This window comes from Cervus canadensis, chromosome 22 (assembly GCF_019320065.1).
Source record: "Cervus canadensis isolate Bull #8, Minnesota chromosome 22, ASM1932006v1, whole genome shotgun sequence".
NCBI lineage: Eukaryota > Metazoa > Chordata > Mammalia > Artiodactyla > Cervidae > Cervus > Cervus canadensis.
The window spans coordinates 14,495,243-14,515,934 of record NC_057407.1 but is presented as its reverse complement, the minus strand read 5'-3'; the positions used below and the strand labels follow the sequence as shown (position 1 = coordinate 14,515,934).

General features: G+C 38.6%; 1 protein-coding gene across 4 annotated transcripts in view; it reads right to left on the bottom strand.

Moving 5' to 3' along the window:
* The window catches only part of CACNA2D3 (calcium voltage-gated channel auxiliary subunit alpha2delta 3), an 853,893-nt gene that overhangs the window by 37,994 nt on the left and 795,207 nt on the right, over window positions 1–20,692 (bottom strand). For 3 of the 4 annotated variants that reach the window (XM_043442153.1, XM_043442156.1, XM_043442155.1), the window contains 2 exons: window positions 19,460–19,515; window positions 11,886–11,997 (listed from right to left, as the gene is read on the bottom strand). In XM_043442153.1, the coding sequence (XP_043298088.1) occupies window positions 11,886–11,997; window positions 19,460–19,515 (168 nt within the window). The remainder of the gene's footprint in view (window positions 1–11,885; window positions 11,998–19,459; window positions 19,516–20,692) is intronic. The other variant, XR_006264409.1, reaches the window with a different exon arrangement.

The following is a 20,692-nucleotide window of genomic DNA, read 5'->3' as shown; positions in this document are numbered from 1 at the left end:
GCAACCAAAAATATACAGCACTAACTAGGTTGTTCACTCTAAGAGCTAATATTAAATGATTCAAGCCTAGCTCCATACTGTAATATGAAAAGAAGGTAGCTCTTTATTACAGGATGAGTGGCAGGTCATCAACATTACATGACACACTGCTGAAAAACTCAGATTTGATAGAGTCCTATTTTAAGTATTTGGTGATGGAAAGAATCACATCTATTTAGAATCCAGGAGTTATTCCAATATACCACCTTCAGAGATGCATGGACTTGACACTGTAAAACTCAAAGACAGAGGAACTATTTTGATTTCAGTGATATATGCTCTGCACATTGCCAGCCAACATGGTGAGATCTAAGTGAGTAAATTACACCAAGAGAAAACCTGGAGAAAAATAAAGTGCATAACCCTCAGTCTTCAAAGGAAAGAACTTGACCCTTGGTGTTAATTTCACTGTAGAGTAGGAAAGTTGTCTTGTTTGGAACTGAATTAAAGCCTGCTTAAAAGGATCGATGATTATTTCATGGGAAATTGAATCACATTTATTTACACATTTAAAACAAGATTGAGTACAGTAGTTTGGCAAGAATCTATAGAGCAGGAGATACAAAAATATTTCAACAAATTAATGTATGCTTTCAAATTAAGTGGTTAAAAACTGTTACATTTTAACGCCTACAAATTATATTATTCATGACACTAATGTACTCCCACTGGTAAAGTCTGTATCTAATTTGTGTAATGAAGTATCTGATCACTAGTGAGTATGTGTAGTCCCTAATTCAGAATTCCAAGTTTTTTATGAACCGAGAGCTCAAGTAGATCCAAGAAGTGGCAAAACTCCAAGATCTACTTTATCTAGGACTGTCTCGTTGGAGCAAAAAAACCTCACCAACTACTTTTCCTGATTGAAACTATTAGTTTTACCTTCCAGGCTAAGAAATCTGGAAGAGGGGACTGACTGGAGTTCTGTGGTTTTCCTACAATGCTGTCAACACAGATGGGTGTGCTATAAAAATATCTCCCATTTATGAAGCATTTACTCTGGGCTGGGCACTGTGATAAATATGGGGGCTACAATTTTTTTTCTTTTTTTACCCCACATACAGATCCTGTGAGGCAGGTATTATAGCCCTTTCAGAGCTGAGCGGACTGAAACCTACAATACTCATTGGTGAAAATCCTTGCATGCTTAAGTGCTGCAGCCCAGATGATAGCCCAGTCCCAGAATCTATTCTCTCAGTCTTTATTCCAGGAAGACACCATGTCCCCCTTGTGCAGTGGTTGCGTTTTACAGGTTGTTTCCAGAAGACCCACTTGGTAACAACACCTGCAGGGCATTCGCTGAGAACAGTCTGAAGAATTTGCGGTAAAATCGCCCACCCAGCCTAAGACCTCAACAGGAAATTGGATTCGTTTGTAGGAAAATGGAATCCCTGAACTATGGTTCTCTGAACTGTAGCCCACGAAACATGTCAACACAGCTTCCAGACCAATTACTTTCTTTCAGTTTAGCGGATAAATGAAAGGCGCGTGGGGAGAAGTGATGAGAGAAGAGAAGTGTAGCCACAGCTTTTGGGGCTTCCAGGAAGATGAGCAAAACTTGTGTGCAGATACGAAAGTGAAACTGATGGCAACATAATTCTTATGAAAAGCAGTGAGTAATACTACCCAAAAAAAGGACACACACACACAAAGACACACAAAACAACAATATAAAAATCTAATTTGCCTTAGAAAGTAATATCTTGCCAGCACCGAAATGTGACAAGAGTTTTAAAGTTCTGGCATTAAATATGTGGCACATGTTCAATTTCATTCTGATTAATTATTTTTTAAATTGTTAAAATATTTAACTCAGCAATTGATTCAATTGATTCCCATTCCAAGGGAACCTTTGTGGATCCCTTTCTCATCAAAGGATGAGGGGGTATCAAGAAAAACAGCAATGTACTGGAAAATAGTTAAAACATCACATTCTTTTTAGATATTCAATTTTGTTAAGCTTGTTGACAGTCACAAATGCCCAGAAAATATGGGTTGAGTTGTTTTAGATTGCTGTTTGAATAACAGATTAATTTAATAATCAGTGGGATATTGAATGACGAAAATTATTGGTTAAAGTAGCCAAACCACCAACCCTAATGACATTCTTATGTAAATTCTTATTTTCTTTTAGGCTCCTGCATTCTTAATAAACCCTATATTTTTGAAAATCCTTTTTTAAACACTGCATACTGTCCCTCTGTTAAAATATATCTGTCTATGCTATAGACAGATAAATGTCCACTTTTGGAGTTGCCAATATGATGGTTTCTATTTAGAGCAACTGAGTCACCTCTTGATGGTTTTTCCATATAAAACCAACAAGGGCTTCTGGAAACAGGACACAGAGATTGAGCTGAGGGCAGCCAGTCTTCAAAGACTGTTGGAGACCAAAAAGACTTTTATAATATGGCTAGACCACCTGACACGGTTTCCTGAGTTTTACCAAGATATGTAGACACCAGGGTTATCTGATGTCTGACCATCTGAAGACACTTAACAACAGCCACCAGCAAACTGCCGCAGGAAGCACGTTCCCGTGGGAAGTGCACAGTGCTCTGGTTGCTCTCTGGTTTGCTATTGCTTGTGGAGGAAAGTAATCGCTGCCTTGAAAATGGTTTGTAATGGACACAGTTTTCTATGTTCCATTGCGGGAGGCGAGATGTTTTTCTTTGAAAAAGATCTTAGTGCGTAATTTTTGAAATACTGTAATTTTCACCAAACTCAGTTTCCAACTCACTCGTCGCCAAATGCTGTAGAATTGTGTTATTTTTGAATGTCACTGCAGCTGACCTGAAGTTACCTACGAAGCTAGTCAAAAATTAGTAACTATTTTAGAGAACTCATCCTGCAAAAGCTCATTCTTTCCAAGGCAAAAGTTGACAAATTTCTACACGCATAGAACATAAAGCAGAAGGGCAAATTCAGCTGCCTGTTTGCCACTAAACCTATTGGCCATTGTACTGAAAAGTCTACCTGCTGTCACAAAGGGACCGTCAACAAAAGCCAAATAACAGTATTTCCGTCGTTGACATACTGCAGTCCAAGAATACAAAGCTCATACAAAATGCAAAATGCTTTCTTCTTTCTTTAATAAATACATACATCTTCTAATAAATTTTACTTCATAAAATGGAACAAGGAAAGACAGAGAGAATGAGACACGTGAAAACAAGAATAAAAGAATTTAATCCTTCAAGAGCTGTCAGTGAGACTATTCTTTATGAATCTATTTTGATGTCATAAGAGCATCGTATCAAAAATTGGTAACAAAGCCTCACAAAAATTTTTGGATGAGGGAAAAAAAACTAATCATGAATTGACTTTTCATTCCACTAGTCACCCCAGCCAACTTGTTAGTTTCTAATCCCTAAAAAGAGGAGGAGGAGAACGAAGAGGAAGAAACAGCTGAGGCGGCTCGATGAGGACCAGACTGTGTGTGTGTGCTGGGGGGCTACATTCAGAGGTGCAGCAAATGGCCTGTCTGAATCAAAAGTTTCTGCTTCAAAGGTTGGTCTAGCATCACCGTTATTGTCGTTTCTCCCATCATCTGAAATCTGATCATTTTTCTTCCCTTCCTTGAAACTTCTGTTGGTCCACACTGGGGTCAGGGCAGCAGCTTAAGTCCTTACAGGACCAGTGCTCTGTGAGGGCCAAAGGGGCCACAGTCCTCGTCTCCTTACTTCTCACCTCCACCTCTGTGTCCCAGCTTCCCGTGTAAAAACTTATTGAACAAACCACAATTTTTCTTGCCTCCACAAGTCTCTTCCTTCTCTCTGGATACTCCTACTTGCTAACTCCTCAGTACTTGGTGTTCTTACATTAGATGCTACTTTTATCTAGGAAGCTTCTCTCTCTCTCTCTCTTTAATTCTATGCTTTCTTCAAGTAGCATTCTTTTTAAAAAATATGTATTTATTTGGCTCCGCTGGGGTCTTAGTCGTGGCACATGGGATCTTTCTGTTGCAGCACATGGACCCTCTAGTTGTGGCACGTGGGCTTAGTTGCTCCGTGGCATATGGGATCTTACTTCTTTTACCGGGGATCAAATCTGCATCCAATGCACTGCAAGGCAGATTTTTAACCACTGGACCATGAGGGAAGTCCCAGGGAAGCCTCTATTGACCACTCCAAGCCTCCCTTCCATGCTGCTGTGTGAAATTTACTCTCTAGTCCTGGAGTGAAGCAAGGAGGGCTGACACTGCCTAGTTACTTCTTTGTAAACTACACAAGGAAGGAATCATGTCTGCCTCATTCATTGCTAACTCCCCACATTGTAGCCCAGTGTCTAGGATATGACACACAATCAAGAAATGTTCACTGAAGTTCTAAGCTAGTTTTAATTTTTTTTCCTAAAGTCCTATTTTTTTCCCCCTGGCAAATTTCTTAGAAACCTCCTTTAAGGTAATTTATGTATCAGCTCTCATATCTTACAAGCTAAATTGTCATCTCACAAATTAGAGTGTCCCTTGACAGCAAGATCAAACCAGTCAATCCTAAAGGAAATCAACCCTGAGTATTCACTGGAAGGACTGAAGCTTAAGCTGAAGCTTCAATCCTTTCACCACCTGATGAAAAGAGCCGACTTACGGAATAGACCCTGACGCTAGGAAAGATTGAAGGCAGGAGGAGAAGGAGAAGACAGGGGATGAGATGGTTGGACGGCATTACGAACTCAATGGACATGAGTTTGACCAAGCTCCAGGAGATGGTGAAGGAAAGCGAAGCCTGTGTGCTGCGCTCCATGGGGTTACAAAGAGTTGGACACGACTGAGGGACTGAATAATAACAACAAACTAGATATTAGAAACAGGCAAAACCAATCTATGATATTAGAAATCTAGAGAGTGGCTATCATATGGTAAGTGGAGGTTGTGCTCAGAAACGGGGAGGTGGAGGACCTCTTGTGAGGCTGGTAATGTTCTTTCACTTCTTAGCCTGAGTGCTGGTTACATACATGTGTCCCCTTTGTGAGAAAACTAGCCAACCAGCAAACTTACAGTTTGTACACTTCTCTGTATTTGCTCTATGTTAATAAAAATTTTAGTTAAAAAGAAAGAAAAGGGACTTCCTTGGTGAGCCAGTGGCTAAAACACCCAATACAGGGTGCCTAGGTTCCATCCCTGGCCAGGAAACTAGATCCTACATGCCACAACTAAGTCCACATGCCCCAACTATTAATAAAAGATTCCCAATGCCACAATGAATATTGAAGCTCCCGAGTGCTGCAATTAAGACCTGCTGCAGTCAAAAACACAAAAAAATATTAATTTTAAAAAAAGGAAACGCACAAGTCCCTGTTTTTCTCCTCACTCAGACCCCAGAACCATTACTGTTTTTTGCCAGAGCTGCTGGGCAGTGGCCTTGAAATAAAGCTTCGAAAGAAAAATCTTATCTTTTCACTGCTGCCAGCAAATTATACATGGCCTTCTTAACTTCCCAACCTCCTATCAGTTTTCAACCCACACTCCTGTGAGTGTGGAATTTACACTGTGAAACAGACTAGTCATGGGAGGTGTCAATACCTCAGCATCTACTTCATTATCTTATCCATCCTGGACTTCCCTAAAGCACCCTACACAGATTCCAGGATGTAGCAAGAACACATTTACCTCCCAGTGAATGAAAGGTGGTCTTCTGTTTAGTTTGAAATCTTTATTTTCATCAAGCAGTGTTCATCTCTTTGGTTTCTAACTGCAAGTCAACAAGGAAAAATACTGCTTGCCCTAGAAGTTGTCCTTCTTGGTTCTATTTGTTTTCTCACTTAGAATGGAAATGAGAAAGTTAACTTACTCCATTAAGTATGATCATCTATCATCTGCTAAGAGATATTGGCCACCTCATGGAGTTTGCAGTCATGATGACTGGGGAGATGATACCCCTCTGCTCAAAAGGGTTCAGGAGTATTATAAAACCAATGGAGTCACTTGACAGAGCCACAGAGCCATGAATAGTCAACAGAACTTAAGTTATACACGAACTGGTCATCTGAGAGACCTCTTTCTCCAGGGAATTCTATAGACATGAATTGATGGTAGACTATGAAAAGGCACAATGACATTTCAACAGAATGGTTTCTCGAGGTTAAAAATTTTTTATACTAAGTTGGTATGGTATTATACTTGTGTTAAGTGTTGCCATGGGCTTCCCTGGTAGCTTAGCTGGTAAAGAATCCACTTGCAATGCAGGAGACTCTGGTTTGATTCCTGGGTTGGGAAGATCTGATAGGCTACCCATTTCAGTATTCTGACCTGGAGAATTCCATGGATTGTACAGACCATGGGATCGCAAAGAGTCAGACACGACTGAGCGACTTTTACTTTCAGTTAAGTGTGGTTATATATTGAATACTTACTCTCTTTCAAGCATTATGTAAATTCATAGCATAAATTTTCCCACTTACATCTTACAAAAAGCCAATGCTATGCTCACTATTATTATCCCCCAAATTACCCAGGAAGGAGCTGAGTTTCAGAGTTTTGGTTTTTACTCCAGGTCACACAATTTGCAGTTCGTGACATTAGGACTCACACTCTGAACCCTCTGACTCCATAGGCCCTGCACTAAACCACTGTACTTCAGTGCTTTCCTGTGATGGTTCTGAAGTCCTCAGCTGATACAGTAAACTATAAGATGGTACACTGGGCAAAGATAGAAGCTGGTTTGTTCTAAACACTTAGAGATGCTGGATGAAATAATAAAATAAAACAAGTGTGTTTAAATGCAAAAGAACTTACAAGAAAAGACACTAAAAGCCCACTTGCACATTTATAGGCTAAGTGTAAAATCCTATCTGCTGCTGTCCAGGACTCTGAATGGGATAAAGAATATTAGTGTGAGAAAACTTTAAGCCTAAACTACATGCTGCTTAGGAAAAATATTTATTCTAGTTATACAATGCAGGGACTCCTAAATACAAAAGCTTACATAACAATTATTCCCAGGCAGTCAATACCAATAGGACACATGATCGAAGCCCAAGTGTAAGTCTATTGTGAGGAGAAACCCAGGCTCTAATCTCTTCCCATAAAAATAATAAATAGCAAAGATCAGTTCACAGTCAAAAATGACAAGACACATGAGAAATGATCAACCAGGAAAGAAAGCAGAACCAAGAAACAACAGGATTGGTACCTTCAGAAAGTTAACTATTAAAATAATCTTAAAAGGCCTTTATTATCATGTGTAGAAACTTAAGAATAAGGCTCTATGTAAAAAAATACAAATTTTTAGTAAAAGCAAATAAAACTTCTAGAAACAAACAAACAAAAAACAACCTTATTAAGATCACAATGGATTCTCTGCACACCTGAAAATAATATAAAACTGTAAATCAACTATACTTGATTTTTTTCAAAAATGCAATACTTAAAAAAAAAATCTCAGTGGACTCTTTAAGAAGCAGACTAGACCCAATCAAAAGGAAATTAGTGAACTGTGATATGCTTAAGGAAATTATATAGAATAAAGTACACAAACAGAAATACATTTAAATCTAAATACACTTCAGTGATACATCAGAACATTAAAGAGACACATTTTAAAAACCATCAGAGAGGAATGAAAAGCCAGATTACTTATAAAGATGCAAAACTAAAAGTCCTAAGACAATGGAATAGGATTTTTTAAATATCAATTTGGATAGTACGAAGTTAAAGTATCACTGTAGAGTACATATTGAATAAGAATTTAAATAAAGAATGAGATAATTTATCACTCCCAGATCATTCTTGAAAACGATTTCTAATATACTGTAGAACCAAAAACAATAGTTTTAAAAAAGGCAATGGTAAGTAAACAAAGTAGTAAGCATCTCATTTACTATAGGCAGCAATAATAATAATAATATATTTGGTAGGTTAAGAACACAGTAGAACTAAAATGTTAGAAAATACTACATGAAAGAGATGAGATATAATCCAAGTTAGAGGTCCTAAGGCCTTGTTTGTTCTGGAGTAACAGATCTTCCTGGAAGGAAGAAATCCTGACCAACTGAAATAGAATGTATACTTTAGTCGGATACACTAGTATACTAATAAGGGGAAAAAGGGAATGGAGAAAAGATAATGAATATAATAGGTGGCAAAAAAGAAAGAAAAAAGAAAAGAAAACACATGGGAAAGGAAAAACATAAAATGATAGTAGAAATGCATCCAAACTTACTGGTAAGCACAATAAATTTTAAGATTAAATCTGTCAATAATAGAGATAATAAAATTTTAAATCCAGCTACATTCTATTTATAATTGTAATGCATAATGACAAAAAAGTCGAAAATGTGTGTGTGGGGGGGTAAATGTGCCTAGGAAATATTATCTAAAGAAGAAGTTCTAATCCTATGCTATTAGCAAACAAAAGAGGCATTAAAGCATAAAGCACTTCCATATAAAGAGGGTTAGTACACAAAAGATAAAAGGAATGGTTTATTAGGAAGCTATACCACCCTTGAACAGAAATGTCCATGGTAACATAGCTTCACAATATAGAAAGCAAAACAAAGTGAATGACATGAAAAAATGGATAAATACATAAGTCTGGTGAGAGAGCTCGACATCTAAAATAGACCAAGAAAAAAAGTTTGAAACACAATAAACACACCTGATTCATGGATACATATTAATCTCTACACTCAGCTTTTAGAGAATAAAACTTGCTTTTAAAACCACAGAGACAAATTCTAGAATACAAAGCAAGTCTCCACACATATTAAAACACATTTGTTACATAGACAACACTGTCATTTAGTTAGATATCAATAATAATAAAAAAAAAGATAGCCTCAAAACCCATAGATTAGGAAATCTTAAAACACTATTTAAAAATTTACAGATCCAAAAAAAAAAAGTGAAAGTTAGAAAACTGTTAGAGCTGAATAACAATGAAACTATATTAAATTTACAAAGATAAACTGGAATGTAGGGAGAAATCATATATATATATATGTATGTTTATATACAAATGAAGCTGAAAAAGTTAAGCATCAAACACAAAATGGTAGAAAAATTAAAAAAAAAAAAAAGAGTAAATCCCCAAAACATAGAAGATAGTGATACACTGAAGAAGCAAAATAAATGAAACAGAAAGTCAAAGAAACAGAGAGAATGAAGCGAACTAAATGATGATTCTTTGGAAAGAAAAACAAAACAGACATATCTGTGCCAGTGTGAGAGGGAGAGAGAGAGGAGAGGAGGAAACAGGAGGGACTGAGGGAGGGAGATGGGGAGAATGAGAGTGATTTAAAAGGGGAAAATCACAAATAAGGTAACCGTGTAATAAAAAGACACTATTTACAAATGCATGCAAGCATGCAATAAACTTTAAGAGTAAGATGCAATAGGCGATTTTCTGAGAAATATAATCACCAAAATCATCTAAAAAAGAAATGGAAATTCCAAAGAGATATTATGTAACCATTAAAGAAACTAACAGAGTAACTGAAAATGTACTCACACAAAAACAAACAAATAAGCAAAAACCCATCAATCACTGATAGTTTTATGAGTTTTACTAAATCTATAAGAGGCAGACAATTTAATCTTACACAAAATGTTAAAGATATTAGAGGAAGAGGAAAGACTCTTCAAGTAAATTTGTGACAATAAAATGATCTTAATAGCAAAGTCAAATGAAAGGAAGGCAAAGTGCAGACCACTCCTCTTTATGAACACAGACGCAAATGTTCACAACATAGTATGAGCAAATGAATCTAGTAATATGAATTTTGTCCTGTTTTTTGTAATCAATGAAAGTCAATCCTGCAAAAGCAAGTATGTTTCATATTACATAACCCATCTACTATTAAAGACATTTATAATATATATGACATAGCTCATGATTTAAATTTTTTAAAATTACATCGGTGAATCAACATATTAAAAATTAAAATTATTTTAGTGATGATGCAAAAAAATATTTTTTCATACATTTTCATAGTTTCATACAGTTTCAAGTTTCACACAGTAACAACCAGAGCAACAAGTACACTTGAAGAGGTTTTCCTTAACCTAATAAATGGTTACCAAAAACTCATAGCAATTTAGAAGATGGATAATAATTAAGGTTGCACAACACTGGGAATGTGCTTGATGCCCTTGAATTATATACTCAAAATAGTTACAATGGTAAATTTTATATTATTTATATTTTCCTACAATTTAAAAGCCCTATAGCAAACATCATACTTAACATGGAATTATTAGAAGTGATTCTTTTAATTAGAAATAATACATGGTTTTCTACTCTCATGGCTTCTATTCAACAAATGTATCAGAAGTTCAGTGCAATAAAACAATAATGAAGTGTGGAGATTAGAAAGGAAAAATTTTACAAATGATATTACTATGTATGAGAAAAAGTCCAAAAGAACCCAAACACAAACTATTAGATTTAAAAGAGCAGTTAGCAGCTGGGTGCAGGATATATAATGTACAGAAATCAGTGAGATTCTCATATGTTAGCAATTACCAATCAGATAATATAGTATTAAATATATGCCATTTCTGAAAGAAAAATCCCATAAGTTGTTTAGGTATAAATCTAACATAACATCATGAAACTGTATTGAGAAGCATGTAAATAAACAGAGATATTTAGCTTATAAGTGGGAAGGTCTAATATCATAAAAATAGCAGTTATCTACAAATTAATCTATAACTTATGGTAATTGTAATCAAACCCTAATTCATCAAAATTAATAAGCTGGCTCTAAAATTAATATAGAAGAGTAAAGAGGCAAAGACAGTTAGGCTGACTTAAAAGAAGAATAAGAGAAAGAGATTTTTTTCCTCCCGGCTATCAAGTCACACTACAAAGCTATAATAATTAAAGAGATATGGTGTTGACACATAAACCATAAAACCTAAAAGCAGAGCTGCACATAGATGGGAACCCAGCCTATAACACAGATGTCATAATAAATCTATTGGAAAATTAAAAAATACTGAGTAAAAAGTGCTGGTTAACAGGCCAACTATATGAAAAAGGATGAAATTAGACCTCTAAATCATGAAACTCACACAAATAAATTCCAGAGGCATTAAAGTTCTAAGTGTGAAAGGCAACTTTTTAATGTGTTCAGAATAAAAATATATGTATTACATTAGGGTAGAGATTAGTTTCTGAAACAAGGCACAAAATGCACAAGTCAAAGAAGAAAATAATAAATTTGACCACATGAAAATAAAAGCAAAAGAAAATTTATATGCATCTAAAGATGTCTATAAAAAGTGAAAAGACAGATCAAGGAATAAGAAGACACATACAAAGCACAGAACTGCAAAGAAATCATATCTGAAACACAAAATGAATGCCCAAATCAGTAAGAATAGACCCACCACTCAAGGGAGAACTGCTAACAGGAAAGAAGCAGCTAGAGACCCCAAATGATCAATAAAACCAGCAGAAGAGGTCTAGCTTCATTAATAATCAGGGACACTCATATTAAGCCACCAAGAAATAATTCCCAATGTGTCAGATTTGGGTGAATCCTGAAGGCTTGGTGCCTTGAATAAAAACATCTGAGAAATTTCCCCCAACTGGTGAAATAAATTGCCAACTGTTAATTGGGATAAAAAACCAATTAGGACTTCTTCCAACCATCTACAAACTGGGCTAAAAATCTCATATTCTAGGACATATTTTCATACATTTGAATGCTTCCCAAACTCTAAACGATCCCTCTAACAAAGCCAAGTGGTGCTCCTTCCAAGCTGATGGAAACAGTTCTCACACAAGAGGGCAGCCATGTTTCCAGCCCGCAGCGCAATCCTGGGCATGGCGGCCGCGCCGGCCCTTCCGGGAAAGGTCTCGACCAAACAGAAGGGGGCGGGGTGGGGCAGGGGTGCTTACTTGGAGCAGTCTTCACAAGCAATGTTCCCTGAGGTCTCCTTGATGGTGCGCTCAGAGACGAACGCCGGATACTCGGTGTCACAAGGCTCCAGGGTCTGTTTCAATTTCTGGGCTGTAGGGATAAGGGGAGAAAAAAAAAAGATAAAGAATACAAGGCACTGACTTTGTTGTGACTGGCAGCCCATAGTAACTCAGAACGCAGTTCCGCGCCTGCTGCTCTGTGATTTTTCTAGGCACAGCATAATGCATTATTTTCTAATTAGTCAAGTGATTTCATCTGCCAAGCAACTCTATAAGCTATAATTCCTCAAGCAGTTCTGTTGGCATGATCAACTATCATTTATGCATCTCAAGAATTCTACTTTCTGGTACAACATCATTCACTGGGTCTCTGGCCTCAGACTTATGTGACCTCAGCAACAAACACACACACACACATATACATCCGAATAAATGTATAAAATATAAGCTACACTGTATTATTTAGGGTGAGATAAAGGTCATAATACTATTGCACGGTTTTATTACAGAAACAAAACTGAAATATGGAATAATAAAATACGTAATGTCTATGAAACACAGCCATGAACCTAATCCCACTATTGTGAAGTTCCTTGTGCAGAAAGATAGTACTAAATAACCCTGGTACACGGGTAAGCACATAGTAGGTACTTGGTAAGGGCTTGGTGGTCTATTAAATAATTTAAACAAGTTACGTCCAGTAGGCGAATTTCAAAACCTAATATTTTAAATTTGTAAATTAGGCATGATAAACTTCTTCTATTAGAGGTTGATGTGAGAACTCAAATAATATATGCTGAGTACTTAGGGCAATACCTGGAACGTAATGAGTGGTAATGTCAATTAATAATAAAAGCAAAAATTTTCTTTTCTTTTCTTTAAAAAACAAAAATAAAGCCAGTATTGTCATGAAGCCATTAGTGATGATGACAGTGATGACAGATACCATTAGCAGACTAGTTAAAGGTAAAGTCAGAGGAGTTTGGAGTGCAAATTCCTGCTTCACTACTTTTAGCTAATCCTCAGTATTCTCATCTGTAAAACGGAGATGCCAGCAGTATAGGCACTCTTCACAGGAGGTTTACTCATGACCATTTTTCCAGTAGAACATTTGCTTATAGATTCCCAATACTCAAACTTCGTATGAAGTTTCTGACTGATGTTGACGTGGATATAAACATATATTTGTAATAATCTCTCTAGGTATATTCCAAACGCAACTGGTTTGGATGTCAGAACCACCATTAGATGTTTCATAGAATGCCCATCTGGGAGCCTGCCAGCACTAAGAGAGGCATCACAGAGTTACTGAGTGCAAAACAACCGTTTGGTAACAACCAGGTAATTGTTGGGTGAGCAGAAAGCCATATTTTAAGTGTTTATATCCTTACGTGATTCTTTTATATACAGGCCTTTTTACTGAGCTTTAATTATTCTGAGGAAATTGATTGGGGGTTTGGAGTTGAAGCATAATACACTGTAGTTTTTCTTATTTAAAACAAAAGGAAGTAGACTCAATCAGCTTTTTGTGCAAAACGTGATTTTAGGAACTGGTCGCTGACGTTAAGCAGTGATTCACATACTAACTCACAGGGTTGTTCTGAGGAACGAATAGTCTAATGCATGCATGACTCTGAACAGAGTGACACCCAAGCATCGTTTCACATACATTTTTGCCCCTCTCTCCCCACCTTCATGTTACCACCTACATACCATCTTCATGTTACTCTACACGCTAATTGCAGAGTAGCTAACAGCACAAATTCTGGGTGTTGTGAATTCTGCTGCTGCTGTGTGACATTAAGTGGGTTTTTAATTTCTCCACACTGTGATGCTTTCTGCAAAATGGGAAGAACAGAACCAACTCCAAAGGGTCGTTTGAGGATGAAACAACTTCATCTATTGAAAGTGGCTGGTACATTGCCAGTGCTACTTAAGTGTACACGCTTACAGCCACCACCACTTCTACTGTGAATGCTATTTCATTGAATCCTCAGACTGTCAGCCTTATTGGGCCATCACTGTTTGGTTGGAATAGCAAACAGACAGCTGCCTTCCTGATCCTGACAGCACTGAGGGTACGAAGCTGGTAGCCATCGCGCCTGCAAAGGGCCAAGTTCCAGACACTGTCTATCCCCTGAGCCTGCAGAGCTAGCTCTCAGGAAGTGTTCTTACATGCTTGCTGAGCAAATGAATAATTCTTTTGAATGGTGTTTTTCAGGCAAATAAAACTGACAAAGGAAACGGGAGATTCTCAGTACCTAATGGCAAATGGCCTGCCTTGAGTGGAAAGCAAGGGGATTTCAGTCGGCGCAGGTTCAACAGTAACAACACAGAGGCACTTGGTTGGAACATCATTCTCTTCTCATTTCTTTATCAATGTCCTTGATTCTTGTCAGGAAGATGACTTTGATGCTAGGCAGTTTTTGCCTTTTTTTTTTCTTTCATTTGTTCTTTTTCTCCTTTATTCTAGGGAGGCCAAACATGAAGCTCAGAGGAGCTAACTATAATATGATAATACAGTTTATTTTCAGGGTTATTATTTTTTACAATGGATTATACAGCAAGCAGGACTAACTTTTAATTTGGGAAGCTGCATTTTAATATTTAATTTTCAAAAAGTCAGCTCGCTGAAACAAAGATTAAGTAAATAAAAGCATAGTTTATAAGTTAATACAGTGCAAGCATGCAGATGGCATATAACGATGGTAACAGCTAAATTTATTAAGAAATTACTATATGCCAGATGTCATTCCACTTTACGCATATTTATCTAGTACTACATGACAAAATTTAAACAAATCAAACTATGAGATAGGAGAAAGTGTTAATTCTGTTTTGTAAATTAGTGAATGGAGGAGAGGATGAAGTGAACTGCCTAAATTCATCCAGTGAGTATGTGGCAGGGCCAATATTTGAACTTGGGCTGTCTGGTTCCCACACATATATATTTAACTGCTCTATGAAGTTTGGCCAATGAGAGAAAGGAAGAAAGATCTTTGGGGGGCAGGCTGAGACAGGTAGCACACGTGATTTAAATAACCCTGATAACCACACCATCTCTAACTGTCTGGGCCCAGTTACAATGGAAAGAGTCCAAATCTCAGTGGAGAGACTCATTTGGCTCTGATCCTTTCTGGGTAAATTCTTATTCCTTTCACAACTCTAGGTCACCCATACTGATGTGGTAATAAGCCCTTGAGTTTATTTGAAGTAAGACTATAGATTGGCTAGAAGTTGCTTGGCGCTTTTGGGAAACACATGAATTATCATATAAAACCATGGCCACATTTAATCTAAATAGTATGGTTTATTATGAAGATGTTTCTCTGTCTGGAGTGCTACAGGAAAACACCACATATATTTGCCAGTTGTTACTGTTTATTTATGGAATTTCAAACCAATAACTAAGGCTGCCAGTCATCTGATCGGTACTGTTTTAACTCTCAGGAATTTAAAACTCATCATCTTACAAAGGTGTTGGCACATAGGATCGTGGAGCTCAGCTAGACTGATTCTTTTTTTTTTTTTCCAGAAGAGAAAATTGAAGTTCAGGAAGTAGACACAGCCTGCCTTGAGCCCCACGGAAAGTGACTTATCATGATCATCATTTACCTGAACAGTAAAACCACCTTGGCAGCCAACACTCACTAAGCGCCCGCATGCGTGCGTGCATGGGTGCATGCTAAGTGGCTTTAGTCATGTCCAACAACTCTTTGTGACCCCATGGATGGCAGCCCGCCAGGCTCCCCTGTCCAAGGGATTCTCTAGGAAAGAATACTGGAGTGGGTTGCCATTTCCTCCTCCAGGGGATCTTCCCAACCCAGGGATCGAACCCAGGTCTCTTACATCTCTTGCATTAGCAGGAGGATTCTTTACCACTAGTGCCACATGGGAAGCCCCACTAAGTGCCTACTACAAGCCAAACACCACACTAGATCCTTTGATGGATCGAATTTTCACCCTCTCACGGTGAGCACGGCCCTGCAGCTATCCTGTTTTACAGACGAAGAGACTAAAACTCAGAGAAATGAAGTTAACTGCTTGCCTGTCACACCATTGTATGCTCTGAAGCCCAAATGCATGTGCACGTCCTCCTCACATCCTGGAGCCTTCACTCTTGGCCATCACCCCGTCTGCTTCTCACCCCAGTTACACTGGATGTCTCAGGCTGAAGCCGCCAGGACCTATCACTCACTTACAACGAGGTACCCAGTGGAGCATCCACACAATTGGATTTCTTTAATTTTCCCTTAGCAACAAATGTCCCTGATGAGAATAACGGACTTGGGTTCACAGTAATTATGTGCAGACAATCAGGAATGAATAGAGTTGCCATTTGAAAAGCTTTCCTCCTCTTTTGTCTCTGCAAATGCACCCTCATTCATAACCGGGTGCCAGCAAGCCCCATTCTCTTTGTGCAACTTCGCCAAAATGATACCTTTGTGATAATCAAGCAGAAATGGCCTTCCACAGTCCCCTTCATTAAGGAAATGAAGCAGATAAACAGTATAATTATGGATTCCATTTTTAGCTAAACAAAGATGTATGTCTCAGCTCAGGGTCTTTATCCAGTGAGAGAAGGGTAAATTTAGAATGCAGAAACCTCGCAAGGCAATATTGTTATGGTGCTTGGAACTTTTCCCGGCTTGTACTGGGTCTGAGATTCACATTCACATCTAACAAAGATTCAGATGATAGCAGCTCTGTGGGTGAGAGCATTCCCCACTGCAATCAGTTTCTTCATCTATAAAATGGAAAAAGTCATAGCCATGCCCAGCAGAGGGCTGCAGGTCCGAATGAAACAATCAATCCACGTGCGGCAGCCTGCTCAACACAGGACTCACAGAAGGCCAGCTGCGTCTCCCGCCGCCCTCCAGCGGAGGTGGCCGGTTTTGGTTTACCATTGAGCTTATTTTCTCCTAGCTGCCAGACTTAGGTGCCTCGGAGACGCTCAACGACACGTTCCAGCAGTCCCCACCTCTCAGGTATGTTGAAGGGATCTGAAGAGAACCCAGTGCTGGCACTCTGGAAGGGAAAAAGTGCTACATACGGGCTCAGCACTTGCAGATGATTTAACCATTTGACAAGGTCTTTGTGCAGTCTGTCAATGGAGTGAGATGATTTGGAATTATCTATTAAGAGTTGTTTAAAAAGTTTCTAAGACGGAAAACACAGACCTGAAACATCACATCATTCCTCTTAGCTAAAATTTTAGCTAAGTTGGAGGAGAAAGAAGGGAGAAGAAAGGTGAAATTTCAGAATGAGAACCTCCACGAGTTTCTGAGTGCAAAGATTGTGCCGCTCCTCATAATTCCTCTCTCCTACCCGACACCCCTCAGTCTACATCAGGATTGCTCAATAGTGGCACTATTGACATTCTGAGTCAGATGATTCTTTGTTGTGAGGGGCTGTCCCATGTGTTACAGAGTGTTTTACGGGCATCTCTGACCTCTACCCACTGCATGCCAGTAGCTCTCTCCCATCCCCAGTTGTGACCAAAAATGTCTCGACATTGCAATGGCCCCTGGGAGGCAAAATCACCCCTATGCTGAAAATCACTGGTCTAAGCAGATATCCTAGTTCACAGAGACTGGCACTCAGAAGTAACTCAACAATGAACTGTCCATGTCAAGGACCAGCACAAGAGTGAGGGCAGATGCCTGTGGCAGCAGGGAAGGGAAGCCGGCCAAGGTAAGAGTGGGGTTGGTGGCAAGAAGGTTGGCACTCAACACAAAAGCCTGGTGGGCAGGGTGGGCAGGCCATGTGAATAAGAATAGGAAAAAAGAGAAATGCCAGAAAGTGAAGGACTGAAGACCACCAGCCTGCTGCCCCGGCACTGAGCACACTCCTTAGAAGAAGCCAGACATTTAAGCCAAAGGAGTCACAGCTCCCAAAACGGGAGCCCTGCCTGCCACGCATGGTGACTTGCCCTGTGCCACACCTTGCATGTGGGCTTTGCACGCATGGTTGAGTCCATTGCTCACAGCCGTATCACATCTTATCTCTGCTGACAAGCAAGGAAACCAAAGCTCATAATGACCAAGCAACTTGTCCAGAACCGCACAGCCAGCAAGTGGCGGAGGAAGGCTGCCTGACTCAGAAGTCAGATGCTTCATCTCTAGGTGAAACCGGGCTCCAAGCATGACTGGGAAGGACTGAGATCTGTCCCAAGGCACTGCTGCCGCAGAAACGGCAGCCGTCTGACCAACTACCACCCACTCGCTTGGCCTCCACTGATCATTTTCCTTCCTTTTCTCTCATTTAATCTCATGTACCTTTTTTTTCCACCCCTAATAGTAAAAATCTGGACATGGTAGCCAAGTAAGAAAAGTGACTAGAAAAAGATAACAAGTACCCATTAGGTAAGTTCCTTCTCATCTTCCTTTTGCAAATCATCTATAATTTTAAACAAAAGCAGGTTCATGTTATAGGTAAAATTTTCTTTGGGGTATCTGAGAGCCTTCTCTTCCTAATTCATATTTTGGTCCCTGTTTATTGACTCCCCAGTGGCCTGACTGCTGATCCAAGTTAATTCTACATCCTCCTTCTCCCCAGTCATTGGGGGTTTGGGGGGCATACACAATTTTGCATATTGTTTTTCTTGCTAAATATTACTAGATTTTATAATTATTTCCTATGGCTTTCTGTGAATGGGCTGTCATTTTTTGGTAACTGTAAGTTTGTTTCCTATTGTCTATTTCTGTTTTGTATATAGATTCATTTGTATTAAAAGTGATGTCATACAGTATTTGTCTTTGTCTGTCTTACTTTACTAAATATATTTTCTAGTTCCATCCATACTGCTGCAAATGACAATATTTCATCCTTTTCACAAGTCAACATCATCATCACCATTATCATAAATTAATTACAGCTACCTTTTAGAGGGCTTACTATATTCCAGTCCTACACTCAGTATACACCATGATTTATCTTACCATTAAATGCACAAATACACACAAATAATAAGAGATAAATATTACTTATTATTTTATTTATTTAGCTTACTGTGGGGAAACTGAGCCTTGAAGAGATCAGCTAACTTGACAAAGGTCAACCTCAGAGCCAGAACTTATATTGATATTAATCTAACTCTAAACTCAGGCCTCTGATAGTTTCTACTAATTATTGATCGAATCATTGATAGCTTTTTCAGCAAGGAAAATAAAATGATCAGATTTATATTTTATGAAAGGTAACAGTAAAAAGGTAATGGTCGTTCATTCATTCAGCCTGAGAAAGCCGATGTATCTGTGACCCTTAGATTTCAGCACTGCCCACTAGCTTCTGAAGAATTCACCTGTGCAGTGTATGACCTCAAAGACTGAGTTAAGGAAACAGGTCAAAGTATACATTCAACATGCACTGTGGAATTTCTGTCAGACTGAACGGTGCTGCCCTCAGCACAAAGGATGCCTTCTGCTAACAGAAAGGAGAAATCATCACTTTGTCCTGGGTAGTTTTATGTGAGCACATCCCTGGTGAAAAGTAGCTGGTGAGCCCCAGGTTCATCACTCTGAATAAGGAAAATGAAGACAGCTGCTCCTTACCTTTAGCTGTCATATCTGAGTGCCACCAACTGCAAAGGTTAAATTCCACCAGAAACCTAAGCAGGGAATGGAAAAGCCCAATGTTACTTGGTCACCCACACCCTGAATGGAAGAGTGACATTCGGTGTCATTCAACATCACTCACCTCATTTGAAAGAATAACATCATCTGATATCTGGATATATCAACATGGTTGGTTCAGTTACCACCAAATTTTCACTAGGTTTTGTCTTACTAGTGAAAGACTGTTTTATCACCAATGCCAGCCAAACCCTGAAATCAGGTTCACTTAAGACTCAGGGATTCTTTTGAGAAATATCATGCTTTATAGGGAAAACTTTTTCTTGTTATAGTCTGAGTCCACAGTAAAAAGTCCACATTCAAAGGGCTTTTCCTGCCTTGGTTCAGAAATATAAACAGAATAGTCTCTACTTAAGACTATGATCTGCAGTATAAAGGATGCTTTCAAAATTTATACTGTAACACAAATGCATTTGAGTGTGTGTGTGTGTGTGTGTGTGTGTGTGTGTGTAGCGCAAGGTGGTGAGGACAATTGGAATAAACTTCTTTTTAGGAAATTATGTCCCAATGCAACTTCACAAAAATCATAATTTCTCAATTGCTAGTAAAGAATGCCAGTGAAAGTGAAAGTTGCTCAGTCGTGTCTGACTCTTTACAACCCCATGGATTACACAGTTCATGGAATTCTTCACAGCAGAATACTGGAGTGGGTTGCCATTTCCTTCTCTAGGGGATCTTCCCAACCCAGGGATCAAACCCAGGTCTCCCACATTGTAGACAGATTCTTTACCAGATGAGCCACCAGGTAAACCCAAATGAAAGGAAATAGATCAAAATCTAGTCATTTCCTTCTCAGGCTCATGGCTGCTATCACTCACAGCTCACAATGAAAATCCCACTATTACCTGTATTTTCTGTCTCTTATCTACATGAAGAACTTATTCTCCACATGAAGTTATACTTAATATAGGTTACATTAAAGCAATAAATAAGACATTGTTTGTTCACGAAATAACAAGAAATCTGCCTTAAACACACAGAACTGGAAATTTAATGGGGAAAGTAAGAATGAGAGTTTGGTGCAGCCTGAACGATCTGGTTTCCATGCTGGCCCATGGAATTCCTTCCTTCTGTGGGACACAGTGTTTCTGTAATGTGTCCAATATCTCATCTGGAAGTCAAGCCTTTCATCTTTGTGCCATTTCAAGTCTG